We start from the raw sequence: 18189 nt of genomic DNA, 5'->3' as shown, positions 1-18189 counted from the left end.
GCGGTGGTGGGGTTGGCCCAGGATCGGACATTGTTTCATTCTGCTGTGCACGGGGTCGCTATGAGTCGGTTCCGACTCAATGGCACCTGACAACAACAACAACAACATCTGTATGCTGGGGTCCCGGTGTGACATTATAGAATAAACACTGGACCACTAACTGAAAGGTTAGCAGCTCAAGCCCACCAGCTGCTCCTCAGAAACCCTATACAGGGTCACTATGAGTCAGTACTGACTCAACAGTACTTAACAACAATCAGAATTAGGAGTGGGTCAAATGTGACAAGGAATCCAGGTGGAATAGTTAAGTGCTCAGCTGCTAACTGAAAGGTCTGATGTTTGAACCCCTCACCAACTTCATGAGAGAAAAGACCTAGAGATCTGGTCCCATAAAATTTACAGTCTAGGAAACCCGGTGGGGAAATTCTACTCTCTCCTATGGGGTCATTAAAAATTGGAACATGATCCATGTTGTTATTGTGTGCTATTGAGTCAATCCCAGTGCATAGTGATCCTGTGGGGCCAAGTAGATCTGCCCTGTAGGCAGACGCTGTCTACGGAAAATAGTGTGTATGGCAAGCACTGAAATTGTGCCCCTGTCCAAATAGCTCACCCCTTTCTTTTAGTTAACTTTACCATCGTGTCAGCTCAAAAAATACGAGTCAACCTCATTCATCTTTTACTTAACATATTATGGCATTACATGAAAATTACACCTGCACCTTCCTTACTTTCACTGATGAAAATTGGTGTGGGATGTGCTCAAAGTCTGCCTTGACCCATGAAAGCTCTCAAATATGAAAGTATTAATTTAAATTGTTGAATGATCTCTCACAGCTGGTGGTGGGAACCTCAACAATAAATAGAAAACCACTCAGTGGCATACCTTTCAAGTGGTCCCAGGACAGTCAAAACAGCACCTAGACATAGAAACCATCCTTGTCACTGCTCCTCCAGCTGGCTGAGGATTCCAACAGCAGCTCTTCTGATATCACGTTCCTTTTCTTCTTATTTCAAGCCAATTTCTTTATTTGCATGATGTTGTTGTTAAGTGCTGTCAAGTGAGTTCTGATTCACAAGGTCCCTGCATAGGGTTTCCAAGGAGCGACTGGTGGGTTTGAACCACCAGTCTTATGGTTAGCAGTCCGGTACTAATCCTACAGCACCACACCAGGGCTCCAAGTTCACTTCCTCCTCCTTGCTCCCTGCCAGTCTCTAAGTATGAAGAATGAAGACATTCTATTTGTTTTGTTCACTATTTTGTTCTAAGTGATTAGCACAACGCATGAGAGATGCTCAATGAATACTTTGAAAGAAATGAAGGAGACCGGGGAGGAAAGAGGATGACATGGGAGAGGGCAGAAAGGAAGAATCAAGGACAAGCTGTAGACCATTGGGTCAGATTTCACCCAGAAGCTGTCTGCCTCCTTGAGGGAGCAGTGGGTACATTTGAAAGTGTAACATAATATTTAATATAATAATTAAGGGTTTGGAGTTTTATGATTAGTCACTTGGCTGCTAACTGAAAGGTCATGTTGAAACCTACCAGGTCAACATTTGGACCCACCAGGCTCTCTTGTGGGGAGAGAGATGTGGCAGTATTCATCCAGAGATATTTGGAACCAAACCCAACCCATGCTGACTCTTAATGACCTTATTCAGGTTTTCCCAGACATAAATCTTTACTGGAGCAGACAGCATCAACATTCTCCTGTAGAGCAGCTAATGGGTTTGAATTGCTGCCCTTATGGTTATCAGCCCAAGATCTAATTCACAAAGCCAACAGGGCGCCTTCTATAAATTTTGTTAAGTACCGTCAACTCAATTTTGAGTCATAGCAACCCTGTATAGAGTTTCCAAGGAGCAGCTGAGAGGTTTGAACTGCTGACCTTTCGGTTCGCAGTGTTGTAGTGCTGATCCTACAGTGTCACACCAGGAATCCCCTTCTATAAACTGTTGTTGTTAAGTACTGTTGAGTCGGTTCCAACCCATAACAACCCTGTATAGAGTTTCTGAGGAGCAGCTGGTGAGCTTGAACCACTTTGCAGTCCAGAGCATTAACCCACAGCACCACACCAGGACTCTCTTCTAGAAATATAACCCTGGAAATCCTGTGGGGGTAGTTGTACTCGTAGGGTCTTTAGGAGTTGGAACAGACTCCACCAGTATGTGTTTTGTTGTTTTGTTTTGGTATTTAGGCCCCACTCAGGAGCCCTGGTAGCATAGTGGGTTATGTGTTGGGCTGCTATCGCAAGGTCAGCAATGTGAGCCTTCCAACTGCTCTGTCAAAGAAAAACGAGGCTTTCTGCTACAGCCTCAGAAACACTATATATACAGTGCCGACTGACTAGACAGAACATCACCACCACCACCAGCACCTTTATAGCCTTGGGCAACTTACTCGTCTTGCCCTCACATTGTTTATCTGTAAAATGGGGCTAATGGAGGATGTGAGATTAAATGAAATAATCCTTACATAGTGCTTGAAACAGCCTTTGACATAGGCAACATTCAATATTAATGTCTTAACAGCTTGAGAATTAAAGTGCTCTTGTCCCATGTCATGGTATTTTCAATCGCCTCGTATGTATGTTAGAGTCAGGCAATGAATAAAGAACACCATAGAAGAACTGGTGCGTTTGAGTTAAGGTGTTGGAGAAGAATATTAAAAGTACCACGAATGCCAGAAAACAAGCAAATCTGTGTTGGAAGAAGTACAACCAGAATGCTTCTTAGAAACGAGAATGGTGAGACTTCATCTCTCCGACTTGGGACATATTATCAGGAAGGATCAGTCCTTGGAAAAGAATATCATAGTGAAGTAAAGTGTCCCCAAGGAGATGGATTGGTACAGTGGCAGCAGCAATGGGCTCAGGCGTAAGAACAATTGTGAGGATGGCGCAGGACCGGCAGTTGTGAACAGGGTCAGAACCTACCATAGGACACTTAACTACACCATTACTGATACTTGTTATAAGCAGTATTTCCTGGCTGGGCTACTGCCGCATTCAATCTGGTTCCACGCTGCCGTCGCCCACCATACGAGGACCCGCCCCTCGCTTCGCTCGCTGCTTTCTATTGGTCGATACTTGGCCGCACTTCCACCAATTCACTTGGGAAAAGAAGAAGCATTGGCCGACGGGTAGAGCCAATGGGTGCGTGGCTTACGGTCTCCAGGACACAAGTGTAAACACATCAGATTTGCCGGCTGGGCAGCAAGAGACTGAAGATTGACGGTTACAGTCCTAGAGGAGGTTCATCGTTTGCTGTCGGCGGCCGGGTTGAGAGAAGCGTGAGCCATGGCAGAAGGCCAGGAGCGAGAGGAGGCCCAACACCTCGCTGGCAGCTCGTCCCTGTCTGTGAGGTGGGGCGTCCACGGTCCCGCGAATGACTTCGGTCTCAGAAACATCATCTGACCTGCATCCTCTCCCTACTCTTCTCTCTCCCTAACTTCTACTCTACCTAAACAGCTTCGCAGACTCCTTGCTTAGAAACTCTTCTCTTCTGGTCCCCATCCCATTGTTCAGTGTCCCAGTCCCTAACTGTTCTCCTCACCCCTTATTTTTCTACGATCTGGACACCTGCGTACTTACCCAATATTCCTGTCTTCTACTCAGTATTCCCTTCAGTGATCCATGTCCCCAAACTTTTCCTAAATATTTCCACCCCTATTCTAGTGACGTGCCCATTCCATCCCGACCTTTGCAGTCTGTCTTCGATGATTTCTCCAGTTAGGATTGTCAGTCCCTTTTTCTAACGCCCATCCGTTCGTTAGCTTTAGATTTATTTACTTTTAAGGGGGCTTTTGAAAAGCATAAAGCGCTGCATAGATACTAGACGGTATATTTCTTTCCTTCCACGTTCTATCTAGAGTGTTGCCCACATTCTCTTCCATACAGCATCTTCGACTAGTCCACTTATATACTCCAACATCTTCAGGCTGTTCACGTCAACCGGCGTTCTTTGCTTACTTTTCCTACCATTTTCAAGTATATCTTTAGTATTTAAATAAAAGTAAAATGTCTCATCTCAGACTCTCCTTCCTGCTAGTGCACACTCCACACATTTTCTTACTTTAAAACGTTCCTTTTGTATTTTGACCACTCTCGTCTTCATTTTCTGCATATATCTGGCTCTCTATTTCCTGCATCTATCTGTCTTTTCACATCTAAACTATGGATACACACGTTTCATTTTAAAAAGACGCAATTTTCCTACTCACATACATAAAGCACACTGTCATACTTAAAGCTGTTTGTTTTCTAAAATCAAACTACGCTTTTAACATAACCTGTTTTCTGTTCGAATCAAACCCTTTAAGATTTTTCACACACAAACACCCCCATCCCCCACCCAAGTATTCATGACCCTGGTAATCTTTATGAGACTTTCCCAGGCTTGTATTTAAGCTCTTAGAAGAAGGTTCTGGGAGCCAAACTAATGCCACAGTCAGGATTGTGTATTCTTTTATCTTAGGTAGAGAAAGGGGCAAAGATAGCGTTAGATGTGTTTTGCAGACTGTGATAACTTTGTGTTTGCTTTTTTTTTTTAAGAAAGAATTTGAAATGTATTATACTCATGGTGACATACTTTCTCCCCAAGATGGGTACAAGGATTCCCTAAGCAGAATGTTCAGTTTGTCAACAATGAAACCATTTGCTACCCTTCTGGAAATTACATAATATTCATTAATATTGAAACCAAGGAAAAGACATTACTCCAGTGTGTGAGTGGAATTGTGGGCGTCATGGCAACGAACATCCCCTATGAAGTGGTGGCTTTTTCAGATCGAAGGCTAAACCCCCTCATCTACATATACGACTTTCCTGGATTGACCCAAAGGATAACATTAAAAGGTATCCTGCTGGACCCTCCTTCTGCCATAGCTGAAGGAGTTTGTTATGTGACTAAATCTCTTTCTTATAAGTGAAGGGTTTTTGTTTTGTTTTAATACACATTTTAAAGAAGGAACCAATACGATCACTGAGGATTGAATTAAGTGGGCTGGAGCCTTGCTACTCAAAAGTGTAGTCTGCTTATCAAAACACTGGTACCACCTGAAAGCTTGTTAGAAATGCAGTGTATAAGTCTTATTCCTTGTCTATTGAATCTGAATCTATATTTAACAAGATTCCTAAGGTGATTTGTATGCACATGAAAGTGGGAGAGCTCCTGAGTTAGATAACTCTTTTTAGGAACCATGTGCTTTTCCCCTTTCTGATGATTTGTTGAAAATTCAGGTTAAATGATGCTTGTATAACTTCTAAAGACAAATCTCTGGGTCTCAATTTCTTCATCCATGAAGAAGGAATAATGTTAGGATTATGATTATAAAAGGAAGAAAACATATACAGCACAACTACTAGACCCTCTGTCTAAAAGTTCCCTCATTTAGTACATCATAGCCAGAGGGCTCAGAAGAGCTTGAGGCTGATTTCAATTCTGAAGCTAATGGATCAAATAAGTGTTTGAAGACCAGCCAGGGAACTTCACTGTACTTTAGAAAGGTTATAACTTTTTATTTGTGAGGAAATTTATCTACATACTGTACAGATTCCATATTTATCTACATACTATACAGATTTAACCAGTTATGGTTAAAACCATAACCCGTTCATACGTGGGGAACTTTGTGCAGATGACTATTCTTCATCTTCAAAAATTCCCATGATTTCTCCCTGACCAAGCAATTGAAAGTGAATTCAAACCAGAGGCCAAATCCTTATTGAATGATGAAATCTAAAGACATTCACAATAAGTTTAGAAGTAAGTCAACGTTTATACCTGTTAGTATCACTGTCATTATTACTATTATCAAGTATGAAGCTGATAAGGTTATAGCTATGGGAAAGATAATGGATAATATGATAGTCTATCTAGAAAATTCAAGTAAAGTACAAAAAGCAACCTATTAGGACAAACAAGAGGATACTTAGTAAGCTGATGGTTTCAAAATAAACACCCACACAATTAGAAAATTCAGATATTTAGAACCTATCCAAAGGAGAAATGTGAGTGACCTAGATGAAGAACGCAAAAATCACATTCAAATATACTCTCCTGGGGTAGGAAATATGTTTTTATAAATATACTTTTGGTTATTACAAATAGATTTTTGATACTCTCCTGAGAAAAAATTAATCAGTTTATCATTCTATAGAGAGCAAGATGTACTTAAATGAAATGATTCCAAAGTTAATCTGGAAATGTGTATAAACTGTTGAATGGAAAAATAATTTGCTCTGTAAACTTTCACCCAAATGACAATAAAAAGTTAAAACATAAAACAACATTCATCTGGAAGAACAGTTTAAAATGAAAGCAATTTGAAAAGAAACAATGGCCAGCAAGAATGTCTTTTAACATTCTCACGGTATGGTCATGTGTGTGGTATTGGTGCAGACATCCAAGATGAGCAGAAAGGGTAGAGACTATTAACAGAATCTAGAATATATAAAAATTTAGTTATGATGAAAGCTCCCCCACTCAAAGAGAGGAGGGTATGAGTTATTCAATAATAGTGTTAGGAAAATTGACTGAACAAAAACACCAACTCATATTACTCCAGTAAAATAAGTTAAATGTAAACAACAATACACACATACAAAAGAAATTAAAGTAAGGTATACTATTGAATTGATTTTAAGAGGGAAAGAATTCTGCAAGCACACAATAGAAGAAATTAAAAATTGAGGTATCTGATTATATAAAAAGTCTTAATTGTGACTATCAAAATTTGCAATGAACAGTTGAAAGGCAGATAACAAGATAGGGAAAACATTTGGAACAATTGTGGTGATCAGATTATTTCAGGGCACTTAGGAGACAGTTCTCAAGCTGAGAGAACTAAAGAAAAAAATTCAAGTCTCTACTTACAATATTAAAGGATTCCATGGGCAAAATACTGAACACTACAGAAAGCATCAAAACAAGATGGAAGGAATACACAGAGTCACTGTACCAAAAAGAAATAGTCAATGTTCAATCATTTAAAGAGGTAGATATGATCAAAAACCAATAACACTGAAAGCATTGGTGGGGAAAAAAGGCTCTACGAATTGGTAGACTACAAATTGAAATCTTTCGACAAACTGATGCAGTACTGGAGGCACTCACTCATGTATGCCAAGAAATTTGGAAGGCAGCTACTGGGCCAATCTATTGAAAGAAATCTATATTTGTGCTCATTCCAAAGATAGGTGACACAACAGAATATGGAAGCCATGAACAATGTCATTACTGTCACAAGCAAGTAAGATTTTCCTGAAGATAATTCAAAAACAGCTTCAACAGTACAGGGACAGGAAATTGCCAGAAACACAAGCTAGATTCAGAAGAGGATGTGTAATTAGGAATACCATTGCTGACGTCAGATGGATCTTAGCTGAAAGCAGAGAATACTAGAAATACGTTTACTTGTGTTCTATTGACTATGCAAAGACTTTCGACTGTGTGGCTCATGACAAGTTCTGGGTAACTGGGCAGTGTTTCTTGTTCTTTTGTGCTTAGAGTCACTCTGAGTTGGAACCAACTGGACAACACTTAACAACAACAACATCGAATTCATTACTATACCTACAAAAACAAAGCTACATTTAGAAAATGTATATATAAGTATGCATTTTTTTATAGAAAAACAGAAGAAAATACCATAAAATAATTTACCAAATTTAATAGTGGGATAACATAGGATCTGTTTTTCTCCTTGTTTTTTTTTTTTCTCTTCAAAAAACCATACATTTTTAAATTAAAAGTAAGTTTTAAAAAAAGATGAAGAGCAAGTGCAGTGGTGGGGGTGGAGAGTGGCCACATTGGTGGCACCTCCAGGAGTGGTCCACAGCATCCATCCCCAGGTGAAAGATATTCTGAAACCCTGGTGCTTAAGCTTTATTCTAGATCATATCTCCAACTCCTTCAGTATATAAAGAAAAGGAATCATATCTCTGCAATGAGTAGATCTTTGATTACACAGATAGTGAAGTAGTGAAGCATCTTGTGAAGGCTAAATAGAAGAGAAACTGGAGAGTGAAATGTTAATAGCATCTTCATTATGCGTGATGAGAGAGACCTTTGGAAAATACCACGAAACTATTCAAAGAAGAGGTTATTCAAACCAATCAATCAGGTTTCCCAATGAGTGGGTCATAATGCCCCTAGTAAGGCTGCTTCCCGATATACTTGTGTTACAATATCAACAGTGGGGTTTAAAGGCTTGGATGAATCTTTTTGTGGTAGAACTTTAAGGAATCGTACCTAGATTGCTCACCCTGAAGAAATTGTCTCTCATTCTAAAGTACGATCAAGATCCCCCAAAGAGACCTGTGCAAATTCAGAAAGGATCTAACAATTGAAGCGCCTCTGTTTTAAAACAGCAAACTACTCAAGAATAATAGATGTTTTTGTTAGGTGTCATTGAGTCAACACCAACTCATAGCAATGCTATGCACAACAGAACAAAATACTGCCCAGTCCTGCACCAACCTCACAATTGTTGCAATGCCTGAACCAATTACTGCTGCCACTGTGCCAATCCATCCCGTTGGGGGGGTCTTCCTCTTTTTCCTCCTACCTTCCACCTTAGCAAACATGATATCCTTCTTCAGGGACTAGTCCCTCCTGACAATATGTTTGAAGTCTGGCCATGCTGGCGTCCAAGAAGCACTCTGCACTTCTTCCAACACAAATCTGTTTGTTCTTTTGGCAGTCCATGATAACTTTCAATATTCTCCTCCAATACCATAACTCAAATGCATCAGCTCTTCTACAGTTATCCATATTCACTGTCCAGCTTTCACATGCATATGAGGTTACTGGAAATAACCCATGGCTTGGGTCAGGTGCACCTTAGCCCTCAAACTGTCATCTTTGCTCATGAACACTTCAAAGAGGTCTTGTGCAGCAGATTTGCCCAATGCCGTACGTCGTTTGATTTCTTGACTGCTGCTTCCATGAGTGTTGATAGTTGATCCAAGCAAAATGAAGTCTTTGACAACTTCAATCTTTTCTCCATTTATATGGATGTTGGATGAGCCCTAGAAAAAGAGGGCTTTCTTCTTCAGAAAAGGATAACACAGAGAGGCAGGCTGTAGAAAATTGTGAGTGAAGGCAAATAGAACCTGTTTCTCCATTTTTAAAAAGAATTAAGTGTTGCTTTCGATCTGAAGCACCAACAGTTCAGAAGAATATTCACCTGTACAATCAGACAAGGAGTCTGTAGAACAGAGGTGCACAGTAGTGGGCAATGATGCAGAAATTCAAGGGATGAAAAGAACTCTTCAGTGTCTTATACTGCCTGAATGTGAGAAAAGTTTGGAAATTTACAAGGTGAATGTCAGTGAAGAAGGGCCACTTAAGTCAGTAATTGTTGAAGAAACTGCATGTTATTTGGCTGCCAATGGTGTTGATGACAGTGATTCAGCTCTTCTAAACTGTGATGACTGTCAGCCTGAGGGGAAACACCAAACAAAATAACACGGGTTCCTTTATGTTGCAGGAAAAATCAGTAGCTGAAAATAGGGATATAGATGTCTAAACTTCAATGTTCCTGGGTAAGAAAGAGGACTGTTATACAGACTATAATGTGCCTTGCTCAAATTCAGAAGTGCAGGTTAAGTTGGAGGACCATAAAATAGTAACTGCCTGCCTACCTGTAGAACATATTAATCAGCTGACTGCTGAGCCAGCTACAGGACGCTTTTCTGAAATTCAGTCATCTTTAAGGGATTCTGAGGAAGAAGTGGATGTGGTGGGAAATTGCAGTGCCTGAAAAGAGTGATGTAATGACTACACCAATAAAAACCTAGACACAAGTCTTTGGAGAACCAGAACCATCGTCTATTCTAGACCGTGTTTCAACTCAAATGATGTCTGTATCCTCGCGAGCCTCAAGAACATTGGTATACCCTGAGAACTTCACCACAAAGGGCAGCCCCTGCCAGAGGTTGTTGTTGTTAAGTGCCGTCGAGTTGGTTCTGACCCATAGTGATCCTGTACTGGATTTCTTAAGACCGGCTGGCGAGCTTGAACCGCTTACCTTGCAGTTCAAGCCGACTTTGCAATCCAGTGCATTAACCCACAGCGCCACAGGAGAACTCCCTGCCAAAGGTAGTCCTAGTAAAAACAGCTCTCGTTGCAGAGAAAATTAACACGTTGAGGAGAATAGCCTTAGTCTCAGTGAAACAAGTGAAGCAGTTAGTGATAATATAATCTCACACAAATCCTGATGAAATTTCCCAAAATGAAATGAGGATAGGTTGTGACTCTGAAAAAGATGGAAGTGAAGGACTAAGGAAGCCACCCTCAGAGGAAGACTCAATATTGGACATTTGTCATCTGCCAAAGAGAGTGCCAATCAGCACATTACAGAAGAGGAGGAAGATGGTCCTGATAGTAGTCTGAATCAGATCACGTGGTACTGAAACTCAGCAAAGAGTACGTGTGACTATGGTTAACCGTGAATTCTGCTTTGTTTATTTCCCTAAATTTTCTGTATCCATAGCATTTTTATTACAGCTAATATTAAGGCTTTAGCTAACATTTTAGGTTTAACATCATGACTTTCCCAACTCTTCACACACAAACACACACACACACACACACACACACACACACACAGCCCTTCAAAGATGAAAAGCTTTAAAATTCCACTTTATTTCTCTTCTGCATAGTAATATGGTCTTTCTATTTCTGGCATTTCAAATGTCTTCCTTAGAATGGAAGTGATATGTGGAAACCTAACTAATGATACTTTTATTTTTTAGTAAGTTTTTTAGAAACCTACTTTTATCATAGTAATTTATTTCCCAATCAAAATTTTTAATTTGAAGATGTTTTTTAAAAAAAGAAAAAATAGAATTAATAATCTTCAATTATGGGGAGAAATGTCTACATACAAAGACAGAAAATCATTCTGTTAAGGCCTCCATCCCATCGAATGCTGAATATATACACATTAATTTTTGTTGTTGTTTGTACTGAATCAATTCAATAAATGATGAAAAGTCATGTTTTAGGGTTATAAACCCACTGTCATCGACTTAATTCCAGCTCACAGCGACCCTATATAGGGTTTCTGAGGCTATAAATCTTTACTAGAGCAGAAAGTCTCCTCTTTCTCCTATGGAGCAGCTCCTGGATTTGAACTGATGACTGTGGATAGCAGCCCAACACTTTGCCTCCATGGCTCCTTCTTTAGGGTTACAGTATTATAAGAACTAAAGTAAAAAGGGTAAAAAGCAGGAAACAGACATTTAAAAGATATCCATCAAGTGACAAAGACGAAAGAAAACAGACAGAGGAGCAGGCAAAAGAACAATGTTGAGGAAAAGCAGAATTAAGAGGACAAAAAACCAGAGCCCCATCTACAGGGAAGAACAGACAGACGCATCCTAGTTTTAGCATCAGCATTATGTGCACTTAAATCTGTTGTTGCTAAGACTTTTCAAGGCCATGTTGTATTTCCTCAACAATCGACACTAGTGAGAAAGATAACTTTTTATAGTTGTTTCAAGAGCTTGAAGTTACTAAGCCAAGGGCCAAATAAGACTTAAAGTATATGGAGATAATGAAATAAACTAGAATGATTACAATTCAAGATATCTAAGGTCGCTGGAGTAACTCTTCTAATGACAATGTTTCTTATATTGAAAGAATTTTATAGTTTAAAATATCTATATGTTATAACTTGGCTCTTAAAATCATGCTGGGACATGTATTATCCATTGTATTTGGCTCTATATTGAAGTCTAGAAATGGTGACTTACTATAATATTTTCATTCACTATAATATCTTTTAAGGAGCTCTGGTAGCGTAGTGGTTACGAATCGGGCTGTGAACCTTAAGGTCAGCAGTTCGAAACTACCAGCTGCTCTGTGGGAGAAAGATGAGGCGTTCTGCTCCCGTAAAGATTTACAGCCTCGGAAACCCTGTACAGGGTCGCTATGGGTCGGCACCGACTCGACGGCACTTAACAACAACAACAACATAATATCTTTTAAAAATTGACCTTAACTTTGCTCTTAGTGCTCTATTTATAATTCTTAGAAAGCAGCAAGTAGATCTCTTACTCCAAGAGCTAAAGCCTTCTGAATTGTGTGAAGATTATTTTAACAGGGAAGTAAACTGTCAGACTGTAGTTGATCGGAACAGGATAACGAAGTCCTTCTAATGGTTTTCTGTTCTAGGCAATGTTCTTCTGGATTATACTTTACTTACCTTCAGTTACTGTGGCACATACCTGGCTAGTTACTCCTCTCTCCCAGAATTTGAACTGGCCCTCTGGTAAGTTATAGCATCCAGCAAAACTCCCTCCACTGGGCTATATTTTTATCTGATCCTTCCAGATTTTATGAAAGCAAATATACATGAACAGCCTGAAACATGGAAAAAAGGAAAGAAATAAAAGACCACATCATAAGGTTTAATATGGATGCAATGATTAGGCACAAAATTTTTATTAATGTGTTATATATAATAAGTATCCAATGAAGAATATATTTGTAATACCTAAGTTGCATCTTTTAAAAAACAAGTGGTACCTTTGAATGAACTGTTTGCATGCATTCCAACAAACATTGAAATTAAATTGAAGTACATTTTGAAAGTCCAAACCTCATCAAGTTGACTCCCACAGGACAAAGCAGAACTTGCCCATGAGGTTTCCAAAGCTATCAATCTTTATGGATGCTAGATTGCCACATCTTTCTCTTGCAGAGCAGCTGTGGGTTCAAACCACCCACCTTTTGGTTAGCAACTTAGCACTTTAACCACTGTGATACCAGGGCTCCATAATTGTTTTTGGTGGTGGTGGTTATATGCCATGGAGTCGGTTCCGACTCACAGTGACCCTGTACAGGGTTTCCAAGGCTGTAAATCTTTACAGGAATAGAAAGCCTCATCTTTCTCCCACGGAACAGCTGGTAGTTTCGAACTGCTGACCTTGAGGTTCGCAGCCCGATTCGTAACCAATATGCTAACAGAGCTCCTTATAATTGTTTTTAGAGATGTAAAAATGACTATATGATTAGCTGCATAGGAAATGCCTGTGGATAAAACCCATCTTTTCCCTTGGCTGGATGTTTCTAGTGGCCATCTTCAAGGCTGCACTGTATCTTCCTCCCGTAACAGAAAGTCCATCAGGGGGAAATTTGTCTTATGAAGGGGAAGTCCTAGATGTTGCAGGGATGACTGAGGATAGTCCTTATACACCAGTGTTCCTTGCACAACAATGCAAAACTCTAGGTTCTGATTCAGTTTGTGCACAGGGTTTTTTGTTGCTGTTGTTTGTTAGAAGTTTGACAGTTAACATGTAATAAACCACTCAGACAGAAAATGTGTACGTCAATAAATTTCAACTTGGGTTTCACCACCACAATCAAGATAAATACATCCATCGCCCCTAACGTTTTCTTGTGCCCCTTTGCATCCTCCCCGCTTACTGTCTCTTACCACACATGCCCTCACCCCTCCCCTTCTGTGGGTCCTAGGCAGCCATTGATTTACTTTTAGTCACTCTAGATGACTTTGTGATATTTAGAATTTCACACAACTGGAGGCACACACTGTGTGCCCTCTTTGGCCCGGCTTCTTCCATGTAACATACTTATTTTGAGATTTTAGTTACACTGTTGTGTGTATCATTGTTCATTCCTTTCAAGTTTGTGGTATGAATATACCGGTATGTTTATTCATTGCCTGTTTAATGACACCGGCATTAAAAAAGAAATCTACCTTCTCATTTGTCATTAGAATAAATATGAAAGAAATCAGAAGTGTTAGAAGGTCTGGGCATTGGAGCAGTTTGTGTCAATATTAATGAATCATCAACTGCTGAAGCTGGTATGTAATGTACACACACATAATAGGATGCTGCTGGGGAGAGAAGACAAGTGCATAATAGGTTCTGAGAGTTCCTAAGGCAGAAGATTCCACTTGTCATTCATAAGCAAAGGCTGTGAATATTAAAAATAACAGTGAAGTGCAAAGGATACAGACTTCTGAGTACACGGATTTAGGTCTAAATCCTGGCTCCACGAATTATTAGCTGTGTAGGCTTGGAGAAGATGGACCTCAGCTCCCTCCTCTGTGCAATGTGCATAACATTTCTTAAATATGATTTTTCTAAGAATTCATTGAGTAAACATATGCCAAATATCTAGCAGTGCCTGTTATCTGGTATTTACGTCAGAGGTTCAAAATTAGCCATCTTTAGGCTGATTCTGGGCTACAGATGTGTTGTATGGGCCACTGAATATTTTTTAAATTGGAGTACATTTAGAGATCTGTCACGTTCCTCTTGAACACAGGCAACACTGGCCCTGTGTTCCCATGTGGTGGTCTGCAGGGGTCAAGTGTTGGCTGCTCACTTTAGTTGACCATGCTGGCTACCACCACTTTGAGCAGTTTGGTAAACTATGACTCATGGGTCAAATCTGGTCCACCGTTTGATTTTGTAAAATAAAGTTTTATTAGAACATAGTTGTGCTCATTTGTTTACATGTTGTGTCTGGCTGTTTTCATGCTACATCTGCATAAAATCTTAGGGTCTGTGAAGCTAAAAATATCCCCTGACCTAGAGCCAACATTCAGGAAATTGCAGTCATTTACATTAACTTCCTGGTCCTGTGAGTTGGAATTGAGAGAGAATAATTCACTGTTTATTCTTTCTTCATATTCTTCCATTTTGTCTATTCAAGGACTTTGCTCATGATAGCATTTAATTTATTTTCTCAAACAGGTAAATGAGTCCATTTTAGAGTACTAGTAATTTTATTTAAAAACTCTGACTATTCCATTGGAACCCATTTTAGAGTACTAGTAATTTTATTTAAAAACTCTGACTATTCCATTGGAACCCAGTCTACCCAGATCCATATGATGTACTCATGTATAAGACATAAAGATTTTGGTATGTACGTTTATCTTTCAGCAAATAAAAGACCATGTTCTGAGTTTGTTTTGGTTGAAATATTTTTATCTAGGATAAAATAGGTTTTGTAATATTGTATGCTAACTGCTGTTGAATTGGGTCCAACTCATAGCAACCCTGTCTAGGATTTCCAAGGTGCAACTTGTAAGTTTCAACCGCTGACTTTGACACGGTAATACTTAAAAATCACATAGTTGTTACATTTTCTTAGACAGGTACACTACAATTATATGCATAATTATTTATAAATTATATATTAATGCCACATAATATGAAAACTGTTTCATATACATACATTGTTGTTGTTAAGTGCCATGGAGTCAGTTCTGACTCATAACGACCTGTATAGGTTTTCCGAGGAGTATCTGGTGGGTTTGAACTGCCGGCCTTGTGGTTAGCAGTCCAGTGTTGATCCTAGAATGCCACGTGTCAATTATTTCCAAATAACTAATATTCTCAAGATATAAAATTCAAATTAAATTATTTTTTCATCAAATACTATTTTCTTCTAAGGAATTGGGAATCACAGATCATTTTGTGCAAGCAGTCACAACCTGGGGTGGATGTGAGCCAGATGACTTTTAACCCCATGAACTGGCACCAGCTGTGTTTGTCAAGTTCAACTACAGTGACCGTGTGGACCATTGAAAAAAGTAACCAGGAACACTACCTCACAGCAAAGTAAGAAGCTTCTTTACTATACAACTTCAAAGTGGTAGTCATTTGTATGTATATAATGTGCGACTAGGTCAATTTGATGAGTTAAGCAGCTTTATACATGCATGCATTATCCTAAATTATAACATCTTTCTATTTAGTTAACGCAGAGTACTTGTTTGCATTTCAAAACAGTTCTTTATAACTTGATTTCCCAATGAGCTTCTTTTAAATATCAAGCCCTCCTAGAGTTTGGGTCACCTTGGTATAATTTTCCAAAAGTTTGTTTGCTCTAACTACTTCAAAATCTGTGTATTATATAAAGAAGGCTGTTATGACTTGCTGCTCCTACTACTTTGGTGCCCTACTGGAATCTTAAAACTAAGAAACTTCTAGATTTCAAAAGTACACACATATTGATCTAGAAAAAAAAAGTTGCATGCAGTGGAGTCAGAGGAGGTGTGTTTCAATAGAACTGGGTCAAGGAGAAAATCTAAGACTAATGCCATGGTGATGGTTGATGACAACAGGTGCCTTTGTTGGGAAAGAGTTCAAACACTCAAGGTGCCTCTGAACCAACCGTCCTCTGTACTTCTTGAAGTAAAATTCCAAGATGTGATAACAATTGCCTCCTTAAGAGAAGTGCTAAGCTAGTAAATAGTTTTCTAAGTGGAAAGCCTTCTGAGGAGCACTTCTTTCACCTCCATGCCCTTTAGGTCTCATTTCATGTTTACAAACACACATTGAATAGTCAAAGCTGTTTCTAGTTAGATTTGACAGGTCTGTACCTTTCAATAAAAGGGGTAATGTCTCTCTCTATCAAACCCTGGATAAGACAAGCAAGTAATTTACCACACCCCGTTCTCTCTTGCTTGAATATTCTGCTCAACTTGTGAACACACCTACTCCTCACCTATCAAGATGGTTAGGTTCCAGAGAACCAGGTCGTTCTTTGAAAATTGGAGCTATGTGAAAACGGAGGATTCTTTTTTTTTTTTTTTCCCCTTTTTTTTTTTGGACCTTTTTTTTTTTTGTTTTTTTTTTTATTTAGAAAATATGATCATAGAAATAACCGCACTGAGATTTACTGGTGAGCTCATCACTGTGACAAGCCCAGGAGGCCTGGGAGAGTGGCTAGAGGGCCCATGACCTTCCACTTCACCTACCTCATGTACTGAGCCAGAACTTCCTTGGTGGTGCCACCTTCAGGACTTCACTCACCCCTGCAAGCCCTGCATTCGTGATCCTCTCGTGGAGCTGGCTCCGCCCTCCAGGCCTGCCTGTCCCCAAGGCTCTGAGCGTCCTGTGAAGGCACACTCTGCCCCACTGAGGCAGGTGTTTCAAGCCCAGTTTGGTTCAGCCTGGGACATTGTTAAACGCACACACACTTCTTTCAAACACCCTCTGCAATGCCCTGTTCTCTCCTCCCTTCCCATCCCCCAGCAGTTCTGAGCTGCAGGCTCCCAGGCCACACAGGAGCTAGGGATCAGAGCAGGTGCCTGCTGGCTTGGTGATGCCTGCAAGTCCACCTGGAGGCAGGGACACAGAAGAGACTGCCCCAGGAGGCAACTGGACGTAGCACTCCTATGGAACACTGAGACCCAGCTTCCTGGGGGTCAACCTCACACCCTTCTCTTGGGAGGTGACATTCTTAGCCTTTGCCACCTTCCCTGCCTACTTGTTCATGCCCTTAATTGTGGAATGTTATTGGTGTTAAGTGCTGTCATTAGCAACCCTATGTAGCATTTTGGAGGTGAGGTTAAACTGCCAACCTTGCAGTTCAAACTGACCTTTTGATCGAGTGCTTATCCTACAGCACCTTTCCAGGACTTCATAATAGCCTAACAGTAGTTTGGTTTTTTGTTTTGATATTGTCATAAATACAAAATGTCAGATCATGAGATCGTCAGTAAGGGAGTTGTTGTTGTTGTTGTTGTTAAGTGCCGTCGAGTCGGTTCCGACCCATAGCGACCCTGTACAGTAAGGGAGTAGGAGCATGGAATTATGATTTTCCTATAGCAAATGACCATATTGTCTAGGTTCGTAAGGCAAGCATTTGAACCTTTGCATGTTTTAAGTAGTAAACAGTGTTTTTATGTGACCATTTTTCATAATTACTTGTTCATAAAACATAAAAAAGCCACTTCTGAATTTAATGCTCCACAGACAGCTGTCCCCCCTGGGCGATCCTACTGGTAATTAAAACATTGGTGCCATAGCGTCCGGCATCACAGTAACATACAAGCCACCACAGGACGACAAAATCACAGACAACTGGTGGTTTCTTTGAATTAGTTGTTGGCATTTAAAATTATGATCTTTTTAATGGTGTTCTCCTGAAATTTTGGAACCAGAATTTTCATATGTCAACAAACCCTCTTGCTAGAGTTGAGTAACACCTGCCTCCTTTAGGAGGGACAAATCTTTCCAATTTGCCATAGTCCCCATTTAGCTACATGTTAACCTGCCAGGTTCCACTACACTTGAATGTATAATCACCACTCTAGTTATTAATTTTGATCACTTTGAAAATTCCTGTGTACTTAATTTATAACTATGCATTTGTCCTAGCCTGGGTTCTCTAGACAAGCAAAACCAGTTCTCT

General features: G+C 39.9%; 1 protein-coding gene across 1 annotated transcript in view; it reads left to right on the top strand.

The window, feature by feature from the left end:
- Positions 1 to 3299: 3299 nt before the first annotated feature.
- WDR96 (WD repeat domain 96) overlaps positions 3300 to 18189 on the top strand; it is a 120765-nt gene continuing 105875 nt past the window's right edge. The window contains exons 1-4 of the mRNA XM_006831480.1: positions 3300 to 3364; positions 4603 to 4856; positions 12184 to 12280; positions 15441 to 15608. Coding sequence (XP_006831543.1) covers positions 3300 to 3364; positions 4603 to 4856; positions 12184 to 12280; positions 15441 to 15608 — 584 coding nt within the window. The remainder of the gene's footprint in view (positions 3365 to 4602; positions 4857 to 12183; positions 12281 to 15440; positions 15609 to 18189) is intronic.

Source organism: Chrysochloris asiatica, unplaced genomic scaffold (genome assembly GCF_000296735.1).
Source record: "Chrysochloris asiatica unplaced genomic scaffold, ChrAsi1.0 scaffold00003, whole genome shotgun sequence".
NCBI lineage: Eukaryota > Metazoa > Chordata > Mammalia > Afrosoricida > Chrysochloridae > Chrysochloris > Chrysochloris asiatica.
The sequence above is the reverse complement of the archived record's forward strand: the minus strand, read 5'-3'. Positions and strand labels throughout refer to the sequence as shown.